Source organism: Borostomias antarcticus (genome assembly GCF_949987555.1).
Source record: "Borostomias antarcticus genome assembly, chromosome: 7".
In the NCBI taxonomy this organism is placed as follows: domain Eukaryota; kingdom Metazoa; phylum Chordata; class Actinopteri; order Stomiiformes; family Stomiidae; genus Borostomias; species Borostomias antarcticus.
In genome coordinates, this window is record NC_140240.1 from 2,216,865 (window position 1) to 2,239,684 (window position 22,820).

Sequence of the window (22,820 nt, forward strand, 5' to 3'; positions counted from 1 at the left end):
AAGGATAACACATTTTGAATAGATATTTACATCAGCCGTATAAATCCTTTGTATATAGAGTATAAAAACATCCTCACTGCTGGCTTTAACAACTGCTGGCTTTAACACACTTTACAGTGACCTAAGATGCTGTGCAATTAAGCTGTTTAACATGATAATACCCATTTGGTCTGTTGCACAAGTAATGATACCATAGTGGTTTGTAATGTCACAATAGTAAATCCTTTAGTAAACAGCATGATGATGAATGTAAGGTTTGGTGGAGAAATGCTGATGTAAAACCAACATACAGTATTGTATACGGTAAGACGAGTTAAAGTGCAAAACATCTGGTAACAGTTAATTCATTAACAAAGCTAATGATCTGAGGAGAGAAGTGTTCTTGGTTAAAGGTCCTGTATAAATAGGCACACAGATTTAACAGTAACTGGTAAACAATAGCCATCACCTGGTTTTGGAATGTGTTTGTGTCAATGTAGCCTTCCTGAGAAGTCACTTGTTGGGAACCAGCTTGGATAATTGTGCGACGTTGCTGTTGACTACCAAGTGTTTACTCATGTCTCCGGATGGGGTGAAATTTACCCGTGGGGTCTGGAATATACCACTTGTCCCAGATATCGGAAAACGAGGATGACCCGCCCCAGGGTTTGTAATGTCCGTTCCAATGGAGCAGCTTAGCAGCTTTCATGAACTGGGGGGAGTAGCGGTTTCCAGCACCAGTAGCCCCTATTAATGGAAGAACACTGAATATCACTGTAATCAAAATGAGTGCAAAACAAGACGGGTGTTTCACAAGACGGTGCTTACCAAGGTGCCTGACATGCCACATGGGGTCAATGGGGGAGTAGTGTTTGTAGAAGACTATAAGTAGGGGAGGGGTTGTGATGCTGTCTGCCAGGGTCTTGCTGTACAGATCCTCCCTGGTGAGACATTACAATTGAAAATAATTAATTTAATACATTTGAGAAAAAGATTTTTTGGGCATTTCGGCTTTATTGGGATAGAACCATGCAAGGACAGGAAAGGTGGGAGAGAGAGAAGACATGCAACGGGGGTGTGGGCCGGATGCCATTGCGGTAAGTGATGGTATTTACATGGTAGGGGCCCCAACCCATTGAGCCCCTAATTCATTATTTCTAAAATGAGAAAAATTCAATGAGGATATGGTCATAGTTACCTTTCCTTTGTGCAATCTTTGTGAGATGTTTGTGAGATGATATTCATACCCGAGCGCTTTGTGCATTCGTGCTGTGAAAGGCGCTATATAAATAAAACTTACTATATAAATAAAACTTACTAATCTCATAATTCAAACTAATTTATAGGATACAAGCCTTTATCTTTGGCTACTTGAGGACTGTCCCAGACTACACGTCTCCATTAGATCGAGACAGAACTTGGTGACTTACTGTGCATCGAGAGCCATCCAATGCTCCAGCTGACCAGTGATGTTCTGCTGCTTCCATTCAGTCAAGTTGGCCACTATGACCCCTGGGTTGAAGGAACAAGTGTTGGCCCTCATCGCCAGCTTCTTAACAGCCTCCTTCTTGAAATCCAGGAACCCAAGGTAGTTATTCTAAGGGAAATAATATCAGTGTAGACATGGAATCACTGCAATGAAAAGATGGCGCACACAGTGGTTTGTTTGGTTCAGAGGCCTTGCCCCTATAGTTAACGACATGGAGATGTGTAATGCGGCCAAGAAAAGAAACCAACCACTTGTCCAATAGCCACTTGTGAACCCGTAAATACGTATATATGCTAGGGTTATACAGAATGACACACAGTTGAGGCCTTGACAAAATGGAATATTTTGCCATAGGCTACATATTTATAAGTGATGAATATGTGGCTGCATATGCCTAGACGATGAATATAGTCTCATGACAATCCTCAGACTTTTGATAGACCTCAGAGATTTGATTGACCTCAGAGATTTGATTGTACCCTCTGCTCATGTCCAAATTGTAAATTCCGAGCTTTGCGTGGAAATGACCGTAAGCCCAGTTTTCTGTCGTAAAAGAGGGCGGGGCTATAGGGACAGCTATACCCACACAGTCGCCTATGACAGTCGGTACCATATACCTGGGTCCCAGCCCCTCGAACCACACCCTTGGAGGAAGCCGAATCACAGTCATCTGAGAACGCAGCTGCATGTCCTGATTTCAGACTCATGTCAAACAACTCTTGGATGTCCCCTGAAAAAAAAGAAACAATTGGTGAGATGATATTAATACCCGTTTTCCACCAAGACTACTGCCTGTAAACGGGCTTCGACACAGGACCACTGGGAGGAAATCCATGGGGGGTAGGTGATTGACACCAATCCCATCATGGTGGCTTTTCTGGCGAGTCACATTTGACATCACAAACGCGTTGGTGGGGCAAGAGTTGGAGTGAGAAGTGGCTTGTTATTCTGGACTAGGCTACATTTGGCCAAATATGTTTTATAAGCCATTTTGAGTTTTTGATATATTTTGGTAGACCACTATCAGCCTCTAGTTTATCATGGTAGAAAATAGATTTTTATGAATTGGAAGTGGTTTATGGATGCACCCTACTTTAGAATGCGAAAGTGGAACAACTTGTTGGCAGCTCCACAAGCCTATACATGATAAAATAAACCCACACATGATTATATCATGAACGAATACTCAATTAGCAAGCTAAACAATCTAGCGATCTTAGGCTACAATCTACAAGTAGTAGGAGGCAAATGTTGCTCATTTGGGTCGACTGTCTTGCCTATTGCAGAGTCGGCAGAAACGGGACTGAATGCGGAGTGTGTCCTTTCCCAGTAAAGACAAAACCCAGATGTTAGTGGGTGTAGGCAAGTTTTGGGGTCAGTAGGAATTGGGCTTAAGTAAACGGTACCTGTACTGACATATGGATACAGATCCCACTAATGTGATTATAAAAATCTACCTTGTACAATGATGTCATCATCCAGATAGATGGCTTTCTCTGCATCAGGTACAAATACAGGAAGGTAAAATCTGGCAAAGGTCAACTGGAATTACAACAAACAACACCGATACATCAGAATGCAAAAGTTATAACTAGAATACTATTATTGGGAACATTGACACTATGGGATGGGGTGGGGTCACTTACTGGTTTCAAAGACTTCAGCTTCTCTGGATCTTTAGGAATCTTCCCATTGAGCATCTGGGGCTGAAATATAATGATCGTATGTTTGCTGCTGTCCAGTGATGTCTTACTCAGCCACACCCTGAAATTGAGAGGAAAAAAAAAAGGTCAAAGGTGGTGCAGATGGTCACCACTGTGCTGTTTACAGAAAAACAAAAAATAAAAGAACTTTCAATGTCTTACTTGAGGTGTTCCACTGTGTCGTTCATGGTCACAATGTAAAACACAATGTTGGACTTGCTATTCTGGGAGACGCTGTTAATTGCAGCCACCACAGCACCAAGTCTTTCCTGAGCTGCGGTGATGACCACTGGGATCTCCTCCCCGGTTCTACCCATTATAACCTCTTTGGTTCTAGCAGGGCCTCCTCTGTGATCGGGGGAGAACTCTGCCTCAAAGGGGAGAACAACACCAGGCACAGCATCTGCCAGGAAGGAACCACAGTCAACCATTTTGAGACAGGTCGTTTAGCTGCACTTTATAAACTATAACAGAGTAATATAAGCGCATTGTGTTGCCTCTGGGTATGAAATGTGCTATACAAATAAAGCTTTGATTGAAAATAAAGCTTTGATTGAGAGTGCAGTGCAATATACATTATGGACCAAGTTTACATTACCCCACTATCCCATCAATTGAATAGTGTTGTTGAACTAGGAGACCTGCGCCATTTATGATACATGCAATCACCTGGATTCTCTTTTCTCAAAAAATCATTGAGATTCAGAAGATTTCTTTGCACGATTATCAGGAAGGCAACTGCTAGCAGCACGAGAATGACCACGTTAACTGAAAAGAAAAGTCACAAAGGACAGAAACATAAGAACCAACATAAGAACCATTGTTGCAAATTGGTCAGTTTCAGAAATGGCTTCATCGCCTGCGCTAAAATGATAACACCATTATCCAACTCACCTCTCCGCAGTGTCATATTATTGGGCTCATCCGCTCTACTCGATAATCTGCAGAAAAAAGGGAAAACATAATGTAGCATAAATGGTGACAATTTAATCTGTTCGCTGTAACGTTATCAAACGAGTCCGTGACCAACCAACCCATTGCATGCCATGATGAATGCACAGGCAGTTGTAAATGAAATGTAAAACATTAATAAATCACTGGAACATCCCTTCCAGAGTAATGAAGGGATAACACATGCACGCTTACCCACAAAAACAACAACAAATCTACATAAAATCCCGAGTGCCAACTCAACATCAACAAGTAACAAGTCGATCCACAGTTACCTCGAATGGCCCACACGTTGCAAGAGATGACTTCGTAATTGCCTGTTTTAATTTCCCGAAAAGTCTTTATTGTTCTTCTCGAAATTGAAACTATTTTTAGGACAATATGCAACCGTATACTATAAAATACCAGACCTTTCTGAAAGCTTGAACCAATACCCCAATGTCCAAAAAGAAAGATAGCTGCGCAAGTGTGGTGCAGTAATACTGGTATTGAATGGCCACACAGAGGTCCTGAGAAACGGTACGTAGACATTTGTAAACGGAAGTATAACCACACAAAAATTCAGACAAATTTTCTTCCATCTGTTAAGTTAATACAGCTAGAAAGATGCTGTCAATATTCAATTCCATTCCAACACACATGGTAAGAGTTGTCTATAAGCGGACCTTTATTTATGTCCTTTATTTGTATATTTTCAAAAATATTTTAGAGAAGAAATGTGTAGCAGCTAACTACTAGCCTGTTAGCCAACGTTAGCTAGGCTAGATAGCTACTTGAAAAAAGTGCATTTTCCACGTTTTCTTCCTACTGTATAGCTGGGCTAGTTAACTAGCTAGTCATGTGGTGACCAGTAACCAGGAGGATCCGTGTTCCTTGAGCCACATCTGACAGATATGATCAGAACCTTCCTGGAGCCCATGACATGGGCTATATAATATATATATATATATATATATATATATATATATAATATATATATATAATATATATATATATAATGTGCACAACTCACCTGTTCTTGCCTGTATTATTTGCAAACATAACAGTGGTAACGTTACACCCATGTCCTATCTATTGAGCAGAGTCATTTACAAAATCCCCACCATCATCAGCTAATGCTTGTTGTATTTTCTTCATTCTTTGTCTTCACAGGATTATAAAGGCCAGAAAGTGGCAGAGCAGATTTTCCAAGGAATAATACTTGTGTCAGCGGTAAGTTAACTAGCCATTCAAAAATGCAGGTTAACGTTACACTTATTTATTTAGTGTATTTGACTTAACACTGACACTGTCTACTCTCTTCCAGGTAATTGGATTTGTCTATGGCCTAATAATTGAACAGTTTGGGTGGACAGTCTACATAGTTTTGGCAGGGTTTGCTGTGTCTTGTGTGGTGAGTTTTAACTGTGTGAAGCAGCAGTGCAATTTATCAAGCTATGGCAAATGCTACTACAGAAGTACACTTGGAGAATATTCTGAATTTTGCAGGCAGAAATTGAACGTCTGGACAAGACAACATATAAATGTGTTTGCTCTATTCTAAAGCTGTTTTTACTCTGATATGCCGTTATTTTCCACCCCACCCCCCACCGTTTTTGTACAGTTGACCCTGCCTCCGTGGCCGATGTACCGGAAGACCCCCCTCTCCTGGCAGCCTGCCCTACCAGAGACCACCGGGGAGACCAGGGAGAAACCTCAGGAGAATCTCAAGAAGAAGAAACACAAATAACTCATGACTGTTTGCATAACCAGCCCTAAACATGTTTTGTTATGGAAAATAATGGACTGTGAAATGTTATTCCTGTTAGAAGCATTTAGAATGATAACTTTGTTAAAACTTACGTCAAATTAAATGTCCAATAAACAAACAACATTCAGGTACCTGATATGTTTTGTCAAACATCTTGAGATAGTTGCAATGGTTGTAAACTCTTTCTGCAATGTGTTCAGAATGATACAACAAATCAATTATGAAACATTTTATTAGAGAGTATCAGGACTGCAAATAACTACAACATCTGCATAATATTGCATATTAGAAAATATAATAATGCAGTGTAATTAAAGATTTAGGCCTAATTTGTGTACAATTTGTTAAGATTACAAATGTTAAATGTTTAAATGCAGAACCTTACAATGTAACAGTATATAAAACTAACATTTATTGCATAATAGTTTTGAAAACTAGTTTCTAAATCTGCATTAACCAGAATGTACAAAAATATTCTACAAGAACTCAACTGTACATTGAATAGTTTGATGAAGATTGTCTATACAAACATAATTGTATCTGATGTTTGTGTGGGGATGGATACATTTGTGAATACAGAATCTCCTAGCCCTTAAAGACAACATCCTCAAAGAACTTCAGCTGCCTCACCATTACAGCATAAGATTGGTACTTCTGATCTCCCATCTCCTCCCGGAGAAGTAGCTGTAAGATGAAAAGACAATGATAAAGTGTACTGTACCGTGTATTTCTACTCCAGAATTAGACTACTGAAGTACTGAAGGTACTACAGAATAGTACTTAAGAAAAGAGAACGCACACCTTATTAGGTGAGGTGCTGACCAAGGGCGTATAATAATCTAATCCTAAAAAATCCATGACGAAGACAGCTTGCTGCCGAAATTATAAAATCACTGCATTGGCGCATCGGACTGTGTGACCCTCTCAATTTTAGAATCCCAGATAGCAAGCGGATCTGGGCCATATACAGGCCAGATCTGGCCCTTGTGGCTTAGTTCCGGCCCATATATGGCCCAGAATCATTACACATCCGCTTGCTATCTGGGATACTACATAATAGTATACCACAAATAATGACCTACAAGTGAAAATACATTCCTGTGATAATACACATACACTCATAAGTCAGGAAGCAGCATCTTGTGTGGGGTCACATCTTTCTGAACATATATTTCTGAAGATTTTTCTTGCAATGATTGATTATGTGATTTATGTTAATCAAATGAGCTTTAAATTATTGTGTTTCTGGGATTCTGTGTGGTTCGGAACCCTGACCTCCCGTTTATCCTCGTCATCCTGCTCCATGATGTCCAAGACTCTGTCCAACAGTTTCACCCCTAGTCCCTTCACCACGTCTGTCCGCAGGTGCTCGATGGCCCTCCGGATCTTTGCTGGCCCTGATGTTGTGCCTTTGAAAAGATAGATTGAACGCAGAACCCTACACATCAGCTTCATATTGCACGGTTTTCATGATATTTACAATATTTCTCTTTGAGTGTGTAACTGCAGATGGAGAGTGGGAGGCTGACCAGTGGGCAGTTCACTGAAGTGGAACTCCTCCTGTGTCTCTCTGGCCTTCCCATGAAGCACCAGGGTGTCTCTGTACTTCCTGTTCAGTCTGAACTCAGGCAGAGCAGTAGAGCCATCTGGCTCACAAACAGCCTCTCTGACATCCATTCGCAATGTCTGGGTCATCATCTGAACCAAATCCTGCATATCATTGGATTCACCCTTTCTGCAATTATACAAATAAAAAAGTACATTGTAGATTGATGAATTGATCAGGTTGCAATGGAGAAATACAAACCAATAAACATTTTGGCGAACAATGTGATAGCTATCGTATAGGGACTGAATAAGGCCCTAACTCATAGCACTGAGAGTCAGCTGAGTAGTGGTGTGTACTGTTCTCTGACCCTTCTATGCAGTCTCCTTCAGAGCGATCTGTAGAGCTAGTGGAAGAACTGCATTCATCCTCATCCAACGGTCCACACAGCAACTTGTCTGCCTGCAGCACAATATAATAACCATAATACCATAAATTGATAATATTTAGTCCACTTACAGGTATTTAGCTTGCCAAATGAAACCGAAACAACTGCATTGACACTCAGGAATAGACCTCATAGATACCTTGCTTTCGTTAGTGAGGTCTGATGCGGAGCGGGTGACAGGGACATTCTTTTTTGACAGTTTACTGTTAGATGAGCCAACATCATACGAAGCCCTTCTTATCGCATGGACAGCTATAGAAGAGAACAGTGTTTTTTTTTCATGAACAAAAATGCTTCACTATATATGTCCTTTCAAAGAGAGCTGTCTACAAAGGCCACCAAATGGAATATTTTTGTTAAACAGTACAACAGAGCAATTAAAAAACTGTGATGCTCAAAAAAAAAAAGCTAAGGATTGGAAGAGCTGAGCAGTGTACCAGGTTGGCTAGGGGGGTCCTGTGACTGGCGCAGTCGCCTCCTCTCTCTGGCAGACAGGGGGCGACCCTGAAACCAAGAAATATACCGTACATTACACATTCTGACTCTGCTCTATGTCCTGTACTCAGCTCATACAGTAGAGGGCAGCGTTGAGCTCACTCACCTGTGGTAGAGGGATGTGTCCGTCCTGGGAGGAGCTGACTGAAGCAGGGGCTGATGGGGTGGGGCTGGTCTTGTCTCCGTGGTTCCTGCCCCTCTTCCGCCCCTCCAGGGCACTGACAGGAGGCGGGGGCAGAGGTCTTGGAGCTGCTGCTGTCTGAGGTAAAATATGCTACAGTTGAAATACCCGTCTGTGTGATTGATTGATTTGTGCTCAGCATTTAAGTTAGCTACAATATAACAGAACAAATATCAGAATTAACTCAAGCGTGAACATCTCATCAGTTCTAAGGAGATTCCATTGCAACTGGATCTTTACCTTGGCTACCTCATCACCATGAATTCGACCCCTATCCTTCTGTCTGCGTTGTCGGGAGACGGAAGGTTCCATGGAAGAGGAGGTGGGGCAAAGCAAGGGTGTGTCCAGCTCTGGGACAGGTGACAGGGGCTCTATGTCACACGATTCCTAAAACACATACACACTTGGGTTGGTGGGATAAGTATGTTGAGGACACCCAGAAATATTACCAAACCCATACATGAAAGAAGGAAATGGAAGTACTACCATCTTGAGCTAGACTCAAAGGAGGAAATATAAGCATGTTCTTTTTACCAGCGTTATCACGGGTAACTGTGGTTCTAGCAGCTTTTCTGTGGATTCAAGGTTCTCCTGTATGTGTGGAGAAGAACAGTACTGGTGTGATCAGATGGGCTAGACAATGGGAACATTCAAAAAGGTGCTCTTTGAAAGGGTTACACATGAGAATGGGAAAATAAATTGGGGGGGGGGCGGCTTTTAAGTATGCAAAGATCATCATGAAAAGGCTTACAATTCCTCAAAATCAAGGCACTCTTCTTCTTCCTAATGATCTTTGCACTGTTTGTTTTTTTTCCCCTGTTTTCCCCATCAACAATGTACAGTATGTGTACCTGGACGCACCTGTAAATGATCTCACTCTAACACTACAGCCACTTACTCTGACATCTGAGGAATGGTTTTGTGTGGAAACGTCTTTGAGGAGATTTGTCGTGTCATCTTTACAGTCAATGTTAGCTACTAATGTACGTCCAATGGATTCTGCGTTGACTTCTCCAGGCAAGCTGTTGGAAACATCAGTATCTCTGCTCAGTTCACGAGCCGGAGTCTCCATAACCACATCCTTGAGCAGCTCCATTGTGTCATCCTTATCATCTATATCAACAGTTTGACTCCTTTCTTCCTCTGCAGTTCTGAGCTTCAAAGCTACCTGCGTACGAGCACACTGCACGGAAGGTCCGTTTGACAGACTTTTGTCCTCTCCTCCCCCGTTCCTGACATCCGTTGGCAACTTCCGGGGCGCGGGCAGAGGGGTGATCCGCTTCTCTCCCTTCTCCGCCGCGGGTCCGTGGAGCGCTGGATCATTGCGAGGCCTGGCGTTTGACCGTGCCGTCGGAGGCGGATCTCCTGGGGGTCTCGCCTCCTCGCTGAGCCGCTGGATATCGATGTCGATGTTACTCACTGTTGCCAAGGATGCGCTGGTGATGTTGAGAACGTCAGGTGTCTGGGATTTGAAAGGCGGAGGTGTTTGTGGCGGGCAGGGTTCTGTGACACTGTTGCGAGCCTTGTGTTGCTGTACGGGACTCTCCTCTTTCTGTGGATTAAGATTAAAAACATAAGGATTCAGTTAGGCCCCTATTGCCCCTTCTGTATTTCATTGCTCGCCTCTACAGATCAATCAATCAATCAATCAAAGCTTTATTTGTATAGCGCATTTCATACCCAGAGGCAACACAATGCGCTTTACAGAGAACAAGGGAGGTGGGCATACGACCCACTCTCTACATATTCCAGAGGGAAACAAAAAAACAGTAATCACCCGGGGGCCAGATAAGTGAGCTGTAAAAATTCTTCTTCCCTGACCCCTCTCAACAAGGCGATCGAGCAAGCTCCTGGAGTATGTTTGTCTACCGGTACAGATCCCACTTACCTGTCTCCCTCTGGTGTTTGGGTCAGACTGAGGGCTCTGTTGGGGGCGCTCAGATCTGGGCTGAGATGACATCACAGATACTGCACCGCTGGGCCTGGTGTTCACACTCACAGCTTTTTTTCTTGACTTGGCCGTTTTTCTGGTAAGAATCGAAATGAGGCATTGAAGACGCAATCAGTCTTTGACACTATCAGATGATAAGTTCCATGCAAATACAAGCAAAATGAAGAGATGAGAGAGAACAGGAAATAGAGGGTAGGAAGGAAGTTAAGGTGCAAGGTTGGTAGAATGGCACAACAAAGATGGCACCTACTCTTTGGTGGCAGCTAGGAACATGGCTATCTGGTGTTTAATGTAGGACTGCCGTAGGATGAGTTTAACATCCGGCCGGTCCTCTGGTCTCTTGCACAGCATGCTCTTGATCAGCTCTCCCAGCTGGGGGTCGTACTTATTGGGCATCTGAGGCAACTGGAAAAGTCGCAGCTATGATTAATATGATTGAACTCTTCTTTACGATTAATATTTTTTTAATCTATTAACTAAGAAATGGCAGAAACAATGTACTGTAACCAATGTACTGTAACCAATAAAATGTATGTAAAACCTTTGAAACACTGACCTTTCCCTCTACAATTCGATACACCAATGAGTTCATATCTTTAGCGTTGAAGGCATGTTTGAGGGTGGACATCTCATACACACAGCAGCCCAGCGCCCACACATCAGACTAGAAATAAAAGGTGCATAAAATGGTGATTAACAGGATTTCTCATTGCATGAACATCCACTCATTGCATACACAGCCACTAATAGTATAGGAGTAAGGTTAGTTAGACAATGTCCCAGAATCTAAGAATAGAGTGCTACCTTGTGGTTGTAGGGTTTGTTAGAGAAGAGCTCTGGGCTCATGTAATACGGCGTTCCTATGAGAGTGCTGGCCATGTCACTCTGGTTCTCCAGAACCCGGGCAATCCCTAGGTCACCCACTTTAATGATATTCGTCTTGGTTAGGAAGATATTCTGGGTCTTCAAGTCACGATGCAAGATACACTTCTCGTGTAAATACTACGGAAAAAGATACAAGTTGTAACTGTAGCTTTTTATCAAAGTTAGACGATTTCTGTCAATAGAGTCATGTTAGTCTATCTCGACCGAGAAGGTTACCTGGAGGGCCATCGCTATCTGGACAAACCATTCCACCACTTGTCTTTCGGGAAGGAGTTCCCCCTTCTGCTGCTTCAGTCTGTGATAGAGGTCGCCTCCCTCGCAGAAGCCCATGACAATGTAGAGTTGGCAGTCGTCTCCCTCCCACGACTCCCTGTATGTCACGATGTTGGGGTGTCGAAGCTGCGAGAGGAGCTGCGCCTCTTGCTCCGCAGCCTGTCTCTCCCGTTTAGACGACGTGGTCAAGTTCAGCTTCTTTATCACGTACTGTCACAACAGAATGCATGGGCTCGATCAGTTCTGTTGGCACTAGGGCTGCTCGATTATGGCAAAAATCATAATCACGATTATTTTGATTGATATTGAGATCACGATTATTTAACACGATTATTCATAGATTATTTTTTTTTTATCAAAGGTTTTAACATTTTCTCAACATATCAAATTATACATTGACTTTGATAACAATTAATTTATTAAATGTTGACAGAGGCTTTTCTTTTTAACAATGTTCTTTGGATTAGATACATTTCTCCCATGGGAGACAAATAGTGAACCTTGACCTTGAGGTCAAGCGCAGTATAGCTCTGCAGTGTAGGGTGCACTTGATTTGTGCAAAATCGTTTTATGGCGATTATTTTGTTTTCAGCCCAAATCTTAATCTAGATTAAAATCCGATTAATCGAGCAGCCCTAGTTGGCACGTGCATTTGCTAACATCTAAAGTTATGAACATTCTGTCTAGACAAGTGAACATTCTGTCTAGACAAGTGAACATTCTGTCTAGACAAGAGGCATTTGTGACAAACATTCTGTCTAGACTCAGAACCTTAGCTGAGGTTGTGGTTCGAGTGAGAGAAATGCAGATCAGCAGTCCTCTCTTACCTGTTTTCGGTCTGTTTTGTGTTTCACCAGATTCACCTCCCCATAGCTTCCCTTCCCAACAACTCTGATAAAAATGTAATTATTCATAACTCATAAATCGTCCAATCGTTGAGGCTGAACAAATGATGTTGCCTTGATTAGCTACTGGACCGAAGAAACAATACGACTGCATCCCATCAAGTCCATAAATTAGCAATACACGTAGATCAAAAATCAAATCAGTGCGAGAACACTAGATCATACCAACAAGACGACTTTTCAAAACACAGGAAATCATCAGTGGCTAGCTTTTCGTCACTAGGCAACTGGCTTTTCGTCGTCTGTGTTGGGTGGAGGGACTCGAACCATAGAAAACACGCCCCTAATATCACAGCCCCATCTAGGGGAAAGAGATAGAAGCGCTACAGATTCCCCATCCTAAAATGTAGGCTATCGCTGAGTTCTGGGGGGCTAAATAAACGCAATTTGTCCTGCTTTTTGTTTTAAATGTCTATAATGTCTTGCTTTTTGTTTTAATGCTTTTAATTTGTCCTGCCTTTTGTTTTAAATGTCTATAATGTCTTGCTTTTTGTTTTAATGCTTTTAATGTCTCATGTAAAGCACCTTGAATTGCCCTGTGGCTGAAATGTGCTATATAAATAAACTTGCCTTGCCTTGCATCAGCAGAGAACTTGTATTGTAACCGGGTAATATATATATATATATTAGGGCTATCATTACAACTGTAGCCTATATCGTATTTGCATCTGAACATCACATAGGAAAACGTTTTGCATATCTATATCGGGGTACAGGCAACTGACACGATCCTAATCACTGTTATGGCATCTCTTCTCCACTGGATGGCGCACACGTATAAAAAATAAGAAATGCGAATTTGATGTTATGAATGTAATGAATATTTCGGCTGGCCTATTCATTTTAGTGATTCTCTTCCTTGACCTGCTATGGTATAGGCAGGAGATCAACACGCTTCTTGCCAAGATGAAAATATAATTTGATTACCCTTGGTGAATCCATTGGATCAATTAAAGGCCAATCCCTTTAATTGCAACTTTAATAGCCTACCAGCAAAGGTTTACGTGAAAAGAGCATGGAGGTAGACTATCATGGTATTATAATAAAATGAGTTGAGGTCAACACAGGTCTAGCTAGTCGTCTACCTTCCGTGGCAGGCCGCCAAGAAACCGTGAACTAGAGCGCCAAAACGATACAAAACTGCGTTTACCTGCTTACCAAAGCCAGCCTGGTGATTGGTTGTAAAGAAGAAGCCTTGCCCCTTTAGCCACGCCCTCCGCCCTGACGTCAGGGGAGCGCTGTAAGGGTTGTTGAGTCCAGTTTTCCGCGGGGAGTCCAGTTGTGAGAATTGCAGGACCCCAGCAGACATTTGGAACAGTACATTTGCAGGTAAGCATGTCTTTCGTGCTGGTTACAGCTTAGATACATACGATCAAAGGTTTAATTTTCAGTCGGTGCAGATTCTGATGTAGTCCATAAAATAGGTCAGCCTATGACATCCTTCAACAGCCAGACAGCAGATAGTTCTGGTTATCTGTCAGTAGCAGACATGCAATGGCACGTATGCGCATTACTTCCAGAGTTGATAATTGCATCTGCAAAACTATTGAAATTAATTTATGGTAGGCGTACTTTTCCGATAAATAGGCATCTACGCTCCAAAACAGAATATTCACATGATCATATGATTGTTACCTGCAATAGACCAGTGAAGACCTGAACAACTGCTGAGCAATACAAGTGAAAAGAAGTCTGAAAAAAAGTATTCTTAATCATTTTAAATAGGAGAAAAACACCACTTGCTGTTTTTATTAGCTTATAAGTTTAGGCCAAGCCACTAAAGCATGAGTGAAGTTGTAGGCCAAGAGGGTAGGATGCATTATCTAGCATGTTTTCCATCGGATAATCTGGCCTGAACCCTGGAATGTAGACTACAGGTCCTGTATCATAGGCCTACCATCTTTTCTAGTTTGTTTGTTTCCTTGACCAGAATGCTTGCCTTGAGGGTTTTTTGCCAAATTACTCTGATGCTCACCTCCTCTTTCTCTTGTTTCTTCCTCATTCGCTTCCTCAAGTAATCGCACACACACACACACACACACACACACACACACACACACACACACACACACACACACACACACACACACACACACACACACACGCTCTCTTTCATTCTCTCTCTCTCTCTTTCTGTCTCCCTCTCTTTCATTCTCTCTCTCTTTCATTCTCTCTCTCTTTCTATCTCCCTCTCTCTCTGTCTCTCTCTCTTTCTGTCTCTCTCTGTCTCCCCCTCTCCCTGGCAGCTCGGGAGGAGACAGCACAGCAGCTTATCAATTAATAAGCTTGGTTTGAAAGGGATTTGTCCAGTGTCATGAACACCTGTGCCCCAGATGAACTGGTGGGTCAGTCCAGACAGTTAACATGGCCACTGTGAGCATTTGTGACAGGCATACTTTGATAGCTGTGAGTGGAGGTAGACAGACCAGGCAGACAGACAGACAGACAGATAGACTTGTGGCTCTTCTGTTAATATAGAGGACGCACTTCATATTTTTGGAGTATTTTTGACTTCATGGTCACATAGAGATGTAAAGGTGTGCTGTTCAATGCTTACTGTCCAGGCCAGGTTGAATTTGATGGCACAAGACATGATCTTATCATTACCATGTTATCTATCATCTCATTGGCTGAATGTGGATCCTTGGTTCACCATGGGCTCTGTTGCTCTCAGATTGGACCATGTAATGAGACTTATGACATTGTGATAAGCATAACCCCCCCCCCCCACACACACACACACACACACAACAGTACATGCTCTCCTTATCTTTCTTTCTCTCACTCACTCTCTCTCTCTTTCTTTTTGTCCCTCTTTTTTCTCACAAGCCACACAAAGGGAAGCTGCACCTAGTTTATGGCTGAAACATTGGTCAGAAAGAAGTGTTACAACTATTGGATTTCTCCACTTCCTCTCTCTGTGTGTGTGTGTGTGTGTGTGTGTGTGTGTGTGTTTGTATGTGGTTTGTGTGTGTGTGTGTAAGATCATATTGTGTGCATGTGGGGTGTGTTTGTACTAGTGTTTGAGTGGATCTGTAAGGAGAGCCCTGATCTTTAGCGCTGACCTCACGCTCACAGCCTTCCTCTCAGTCCCAGTGTTATTCTGCCACTTCATAGCAGCTCTCTGCGTGTGTTTCTTCTGTCCACTGCTCTGCACAGCAATGGGAAACCAGTGAGTACAGTGTTTCAGTCAATATGCTTCGGAACGGTGAATGCTGCATGTCAAATAGATCTTTGGATTTGTTGTTATGGTTCATCTGTATATCTCTCCGTTTTGTCTGAATCCCGCTCGATCTTGTTGCCTCCCGGATTCACTGTTGGGCATCTCGATATGTCCCACTGAAGGCAAATGATCTAATTTACCAGAGAGGTTTGTTCCACTCTCTGAGGTCTTGCGAAAGCTCTACCTGCATGTGCCTCTCTTCAACCTTCCTCTCCTCTTAAGACTGTGCCCTCCTTGCTCCTATCTGCTCCTTTGTAAATCTCAAGTCCCATACTATGCCCTGTAAAAGCATCTTCGCTTGTATAAGAGACTCAATCCTTTGCTCGTTTTTGGACCTTTAGTTCATGCTCCTTTAATTGATGTTTCTGTTCAGAGTTTAGTTAAAACCTGAATGGGTTGAAAAGATGTGTATGTATTGTTGTTGTTGTTCTTCTTTTTCTTCTTCTGCTTCTTCTTCTTCTTCTTCTTCTTCTTCTTCTTCTTCTTCTTTTTCTTCTTCTTCTTCTTCTTCTCCTTTGTATTGTCTGGTTAATAATCCCGTCAGCCAGCTGGCCCATTCAACTGAATGTGAAAGTGGCTTGACGGTTTCATAGATAAGCAGGTTGATATTTATTGCCTCAGAGTTCAGACATGGTCATTTAGTAAGACAATACATGTCTTCAAATAGGTCTATATATTCTTGTATAATGGGAAGGTATATTATATGACTGACTTTTGTGGAGCCATGTGTAGTACTACAAATGAAAACTTCAGGAAAAGTAAGATCGTACATTGATAAAGGTTATGACTGTGGCTTTGTTCTTTTTCTTACTGAGAATAAGCCATGGTCTGCACTACAAACTAGGGGTGCAAATGGGAGGAATGTTAGCAGTAAATTTCTGGGAAATTACCATAGGAACATTGTCTTGGGATTTTGGGAATTTGGGAATCACAGCTGGACTCAACTGCTTTGTTTTCTATGTAACCTTGTTTCTTCTCGCTTTGTTTGTTTTCATAATCTCCATACCAAGTTATTTATGTCTGAATGCAATAACTGTCTGTTGGATGTGTACAGTAGATGAGCAATCGTCTCCCACATACAGTAGCATCCTTAATGCTTCAGTCAGTTGTTTGACCACATGCTATACTGTAGTCATGTAGGTCAATTGTTAATAATATTATAAACGAGTCATGATGATATGAGCAGCATTTATAATTCAGACTATGCTTGCTGCTAAAATTGTAGCTATGTCTAGCAAGCATGTATGATTTGCTAGCTGGCTAACAACACTTGCCATTACAACAGAGGCTGAAAACATGATGTAGGCGAATCTGTTGAATTAAAACTTGTCCTTACAAATGTAAAAGCCTGATTCAATCCACAATTCCAGCTAGTTGCATATATTATTGTAGTGCAGCCATTTCAATTTCTGTTTTAGGTTATTTGTAAGCAATTTTAAATAATTTCCTCCTATTTCTCTACATAGAGCAATGCCACGTTAAGCTTCAGAGGTGTGGAAGTATTATACCCAGCCATTAAAAATGGAAAGACTATGTACATGTGCAAATACTGCACAAACTCATGTGATGGTTTGAAAAGCCTGTGAATGAAAATTGTACTGGTATGGAACAGTATGTGTCATATAATATAATACATTCCCAGGGAAAGCTTCCAAAATTCCCAGAATTTTCTTCATACCTTTTCCACATCTGCACTGATCTGAAGCCACTGACACTTTTGAAATGTCCTCCTCTGATTTGAAAGAAAGGAGACAAGTAGAGCAAGCAAGTGTGTACAGTATACTGTGGATTTGCTGGTCTTTCCACCACTGTAGGTCGACTCTAGCACAGTTGTCAGAAAATGTCTTTCATTCATGTGCAAAACTGACAGTGCCCTCTCACACATTTGACTCCACTTCCTCTTGGCACTTCCCTCAAGCACATCACTTTGCATTCTGGTCTTTGAGTCATAAATTAGATTTCTGTTTCTTTGTCTCTTTCATTTTAACCGTTTTTTATGTATCAGGCAACACTACAACATTGCAGCTTTAGACTGCCATTAAAATACTCCAGGGCCTTGAGTCCTGTTCCAACTGCCATCATCACAATCACAAACTTTAGCTGTAACATTGAACTAATGTAGGCATATACTGCCATATCTTAGACACACAATCCACAATTTTCCTATTTTCACAACCCTGAAATTAAAGAACAGGTTTGGAACTTAGCATTATACGCCATGTTAAAAAGTTATTTACAATCTTAAACAGCGGCCGATATCAAAGTTTTGTCCAACGGTGCACTCTCAAGATATAGCACGTTGCTGCTAACACACTCAATGGATCCACAGGTGCATAGACAAAATCCCTCAAAAACATCATAGACTCTCGTTTTCAAAAACAGCAAACTCGCTGAGTGGTCACTGGTATCCGATGATGTTCTGACAAAAAAATTGCCACAAAGTATGCTTCCAATTGGGTTTTATTTATCATTTAGCATATATAATGACACATACATACGTTTGTAAACTTACGCTTGAACTTTGGGAGGTCTTGACTGAGTTTGGAGGCAACTGTAGAAGAAGAGACACTTCCGGGTCATAGGTCTACACAACAACAACAAGTCGAGAAGCCTAGGATTGCTTTGCAGCTGGTATTTCATTGATAGTGTGAGGTAGAAGTTTATGTTGATCAAATCAAATATGGCACGCCGATGAATCTAAACATATATGGCTTTGCCGCTTTGTCAATACAAATCATTGGATATAATATGATCAATAAAACCCGATCGGAAGTATACTTTGTAGTGATTTTTTTGCCAGAACATCAACGGACACCAGTGACCACTCGGCGAGTTTCCTGTCTTTGAAAATGAGAGTTTATGGTGTTTTTGAGGGATTTTGTCTATGCACCTATGGATCCATTGAGTATGTTAGCGGCGACGGGCTATATCTCGAGAGTGCACCGTTTGACGAAACTTTGATATCGGCCGTTGTATATGATCGTAAACAACCTTATAACATGGCTTATAATGCTAAATTCCGAACCTGTCCTTTAACTATTTAATAAAATATTCCATATTATAAATGTATTTCATAGTGCACAGGCATCAAAGTGACTAAAATAAACATGTTGGTGCTTACCCACCTCTGTGTATTGGGCACCAGTGTAGTTTGTTTCCTCAGCTACTGTACCAGAACACTTCCAGTAGCTTTCCTTGCTAACGCTTACAGAGCCAAGAGTCGCTGGAGCACTCGGCTATTAGAGCCTTTTATTAAGGTGCAGTATAAACGATGTTAGTACATCTTCATCAGGTCATAAACACCACAGGTGAGGGTGGCACTATATATAGGGTTTTCTGGTCACCTGACCGGTGAGTGAAAGGGGGAGTGCACCATACCTGGGTGAATTCTACCAATAAACAGGCTGTCTGAAATATGCATTAAATATCTTTCTGGCATAACATTCCTGAAAGGGTGTCTTTCTTCATCCATACATCCATGCATTATATAAACAGTACACAAGCTTATAGAGCCAACTTTATATGAAAGGGAGGATTTTAAGCTAACAAGAGTGTGTGTGTGTTTGTGTGTGTGTGTGTGTTTGTGTGTGTGTATGTGTGTGCACACGTTTGTCCTGGGTGTGTGTGTGTGTGTGTGTGTCTGTGTGTGTGTGTGTGTGTGTGTTTGAATCCGCGCACCAGCACTGCTAGCCTTTTATTTGTGGTGTTCATTGCAGGACAGTGGAAGCCAAGTGACAGTTACTAGGCGAACCAGATATTCTAGGCAACCATCACCGACTGTACATCCCAACATGTTGCCATGCTCATTAACACCTACTCTTAGACAGCAACCGTGTCTCATAGCCAGACCTCTGGCTGACAAATCTACCCTCAACCCCCAGTTACAAAGATACATTTCGATTGGACTAGCTAGCCTGATAAAGTATACGTAGATAGTACTAAGTAGCTCAGTCGATAAGTAGCTCCTGTTTGATGTAATCATATCAGACACTAATTTGTTTACTACGGATACGACACTGATTCTCAGCAAAATAATATAGTATTATATCAGCATGGCCATACAGAAAAACTGCAGGTTTTCAGACAGACAGGTGGGTAGGCAGGCGGGCCGAAAGACAGAGAGACAGGCTACAGCAGTGGACGCTGCTAGTAGCAGGCAGACAGACAGTGAGACAGAAAGACAGAGAGGTAGGCTACAGCAGTGGATGCTGCTAGTAACAGATAGACAGACAGTGAGACAGAAAGACAGAGAGGCAGGCTACAGCACTGGATGCTGCTAGTAACAGAGAGACAGGCAGACAGACAGGCAGAGAAACAGTGAGGTCGGCTACAGCAGCGGATGCTGCTACTAGCAGAAGGCTTTATCTGAGAATAGAAGAGAAGTGAGGAGGGAAGATATGGACTGGGCTATTTTAGTCATCAACAAGGCCTTGTTGGCAGATAAAATCCTTTGTGCATTGACAGCACAGTAGGTATCTTTCACTCTCAGCTCAGCAAGCTGATGTTTATCTATGAGGTATTAAGAGTTACCAACCACTCCTGCGAACTATTGGACAACTTTTTTGTTTCACACTTTTTTGGTTCTCTTTTAGTAGCCTTTTAAAATGGGACTCAACGTCATTAAAATGAGTTTAGTTTTGCAGAGTGGCCCCGGCAGCCTAAGATAAGCATCATGACACTGGCTAGCTGTTAAAGGGAAGCTTACCAGCGGTTTGAGGGAAGTGGTAGGTTGCTATGCAGGTTTCTGACAGGGAAGAAACAAAAGGGAGATCAGGACCTGCAGCATTCCCTTTTCACCTGAGGAAGAGTGTAGCTGTCTGAGGAAGAGTGTAGCTGTTTGAGGAAGAGTGAAGCTGTCTGGTGTACATTCTATTCTAGTGATCACGCTACTTGGCAAATGACTAAGGAAGGTAAGTTCTAAACAATTATGGGTGTAAAGAAAACTTGGGCCTTCTCAGGAACCGCGAACAGTGACTCATTTGACATTTAGTATGGAATGATGTAGCAATACAACTCTTGTGTTCCAGGCTCAGGAATAGCCGAACAGGTGGAAGTTTTCAATAAAACACTGCTCTCTGAGAACATAACAGCACAGAGAAATATTTGGGAATACGTTCAGAACAATCCACAGATAGGTCTCTGCTCTCTTGCCAGAGAGTGTCAGTTGTTTGGACGGTCAGCGTTAATGAACATAATTTATCGCTCCCTCCCCCCCCCTCTTCTTCTCCCCTCAGTATTGTAGCAGAGTGTCACAAGAGAAAGATGCCTCTGGGTGATGATGGCCATGCCTGGAAAAAGAAAACCGCTGACGTGAAGGAGAACTACGACTTCAAAGAGATCCTGGGAACGTAAGTGTTTCAAAAGCTAAACATCACCGGACCCTTTATTGCATGTTCCTACTGTGGTGTTGAGGCCTAATTGTTATGTGTACCTCATGGCACTAGTTCATACACTACTATTCAAACGCTACAGTCCTCTGGCACAGCTGAACAGTTTCATTCAGATTCACAATGGGGAGAGGTCATTTGCATGTGTTTTGCTGCATCCATCTTGTATTGATTACTTCCCAGAGTTTATCTGCTGGCCTAGGTTATGTAGGCTGCATTGTTTGTGTGGGTAGAAAGTAATAGGGGATATCCTGTTTGGTAAGAAATGTTTGGCTCTGTAAAGACTAAGAGTAAGTTGAGGACTTGTTCACATGTCCAATGCCAGGGCATTATTAATGTGTACTGTAGCTCTACTAGCCTATTTGGAAAATTGCCCTACGGTTTTAGATGACAGAGTGTGTGAGTTTGTGTGTGTGCGTGCGTGCGTGTGTGTGTGTTTGTGTGTGTGTGTGTGCGTGTGTGTGTGTGTGTGTGTTTGGGCTTTCATGTCTACTTAATACATGTCTGTCTAGCTGGCAGAGTGGACAGTGTATTCCAGCCTGCAGAGGGGAAATGTGTTGAACAGACGTTGTCTTAGAGCAAAGGCTCGATGTGCCTCACCTCTTAGTCCTGAATTATAAATGGCCCAGGGGAGCTTTTACACTTTTGCCTTTTTATTTAGCTTTGTTGGATGCTGTTTCATTATATATTTAGCTAGTCATTTTGCAGTATGTTGTCTCTCTTGTTTGCATATGATTTGACTACTGTGGACTTTTAAGTAGTTCTGTGTCTTTTATCACATATAAAATGCTGCCATGCATAAATGTTGTCGAGGTCACCGATGGATTCAAACATTCTCTGGGGATGTTGTTTGGCTGCTCCGTGTGTGGACGCGTAAGATGACCTCTGACCCAGGAAGCAGTTTGCAGCAGGTCTCTGGTGCCCTTTCCTCTTCTTAGGGCATGGGAGAGAGGAGCCTGCAGCCAGAAATGTCAAGACACAGTTGAGACTTACCATACCAACTCTCGGCCCTAGAGACTAGGGAACAAACAGACATTAAGAAAAATACTGATAGTGTAGTGTGGACAATGTCAGCGTTTTAGTTGTAGGAAGAGATACCATATCTATGCCAAGAGCAGGACGCGTTGAGTGCCGCTAAGTTGGAAAAGCGCTATATAAGTGCAGTCCATTTACCATTTACTGTATGCATTGTCCAACTTTAGCCCCATACAGTCAGGTGCTGACAGAGTTGAGCACGCCGAGCCATAGTGGTGTCAGTTCTACAGGAGCGTAGGGAAGTTAATTCTGTCAACAGCTGGGTGTTTGGGTCAGAGGGGTTCTGCTTTCTATAGTGAAGGATCAGATAATCCCTGGTCAACACCTCTCAGCAGGGGCCACTTCCATCATAGTCCTTAGTGGGGGATGGCTGAGGTCTGGTTCCTCTCTGAAATGTGTTTTGTTTATTTTACCTTTATTTAGCCAGGGGAGCCCATTGACACTAAGGTCTCATTCACAATAGTGAACACTAATCTAACGGGCATTTCTAAGCAATGATAAAACATTGTGGTAGAATCTCACCATTAAGTGATTGAACCAGTACACTTTCATCACCTTGTTCAAGTATAATTATCCCTCACACTGTTATCCATCTCTATACTAATAAAAGACTTACAAC

At 42.2% G+C, this 22,820-nt stretch overlaps 4 protein-coding genes across 5 annotated transcripts in view; 2 read left to right on the plus strand and 2 right to left on the minus strand.

Annotated features, from left to right (window-relative positions):
* Positions 1–100: 100 nt before the first annotated feature.
* glt8d1 (glycosyltransferase 8 domain containing 1) lies at positions 101–4,142 on the minus strand. 2 transcript variants are annotated; one of them, XM_084440460.1, is made up of 9 exons: positions 4,066–4,142; positions 3,841–3,939; positions 3,334–3,574; positions 3,115–3,232; positions 2,926–3,010; positions 2,086–2,198; positions 1,410–1,576; positions 808–920; positions 101–726 (listed from the first exon to the last, which is right to left on the minus strand). In XM_084440460.1, exons 1-9 carry the CDS (start codon positions 4,079–4,081, stop codon positions 551–553), a joined length of 1,128 nt encoding a protein of 375 aa, XP_084296586.1. In that variant the 5' UTR covers positions 4,082–4,142; the 3' UTR covers positions 101–550. The 2 variants fall into 2 exon arrangements, with proteins under 2 accessions (XP_084296586.1, XP_084296585.1); XM_084440459.1 differs by having other exon boundaries at positions 101–920.
* Positions 4,143–4,648: 506 nt separating this feature from the next.
* Positions 4,649–6,397, plus strand: spcs1 (signal peptidase complex subunit 1). The gene is made up of 4 exons (XM_084441236.1): positions 4,649–4,764; positions 5,275–5,334; positions 5,429–5,515; positions 5,726–6,397. Exons 1-4 carry the CDS (start codon positions 4,729–4,731, stop codon positions 5,849–5,851), a joined length of 309 nt encoding a protein of 102 aa, XP_084297362.1. The 5' UTR covers positions 4,649–4,728; the 3' UTR covers positions 5,852–6,397.
* A 60-nt stretch (positions 6,398–6,457) lies between these two features.
* nek4 (NIMA-related kinase 4) lies at positions 6,458–11,723 on the minus strand (the record flags this gene model as incomplete). Its single annotated transcript, XM_084440958.1, has 14 exons — positions 11,595–11,723; positions 11,298–11,495; positions 11,050–11,157; positions 10,744–10,898; positions 10,431–10,569; positions 9,530–10,094; positions 8,783–8,913; positions 8,468–8,620; positions 8,304–8,370; positions 8,006–8,118; positions 7,789–7,880; positions 7,402–7,607; positions 7,148–7,281; positions 6,458–6,556 (listed from the first exon to the last, which is right to left on the minus strand). The coding sequence occupies exons 1-14, from the start codon at positions 11,706–11,708 to the stop codon at positions 6,458–6,460; spliced, it is 2,274 nt and encodes a 757-aa protein (XP_084297084.1). The 5' UTR covers positions 11,709–11,723.
* Positions 11,724–13,786: 2,063 nt separating this feature from the next.
* Positions 13,787–22,820, plus strand: part of camk1b (calcium/calmodulin-dependent protein kinase Ib) — a 41,439-nt gene continuing 32,405 nt past the window's right edge. Inside the window, exons 1-2 of the mRNA XM_084440497.1 lie at positions 13,787–13,885; positions 21,014–21,127. Of these exons, the coding sequence (XP_084296623.1) occupies positions 21,042–21,127 (86 nt within the window). The 5' untranslated portion in view covers positions 13,787–13,885; positions 21,014–21,041. The remainder of the gene's footprint in view (positions 13,886–21,013; positions 21,128–22,820) is intronic.

Coding starts and splice junctions, on each gene's coding strand:
- glt8d1 (XM_084440459.1), bottom strand. Junction 3,233..3,333: donor GACACAGTGGAACACCTCAA/GTAAGACATTGA, acceptor TCTCAATTTCAG/GGTGTGGCTGAGTAAGACAT. Junction 921..1,409: donor TGGATGGCTCTCGATGCACA/GTAAGTCACCAA, acceptor ATGTCTCACCAG/GGAGGATCTGTACAGCAAGA.
- spcs1 (XM_084441236.1), top strand. CDS start 4,729: ATGCTGTCAATATTCAATTCCATTCCAACACACATG. Junction 4,765..5,274: donor ATTCCATTCCAACACACATG/GTAAGAGTTGTC, acceptor TTGTCTTCACAG/GATTATAAAGGCCAGAAAGT. Junction 5,335..5,428: donor GAATAATACTTGTGTCAGCG/GTAAGTTAACTA, acceptor ACTCTCTTCCAG/GTAATTGGATTTGTCTATGG.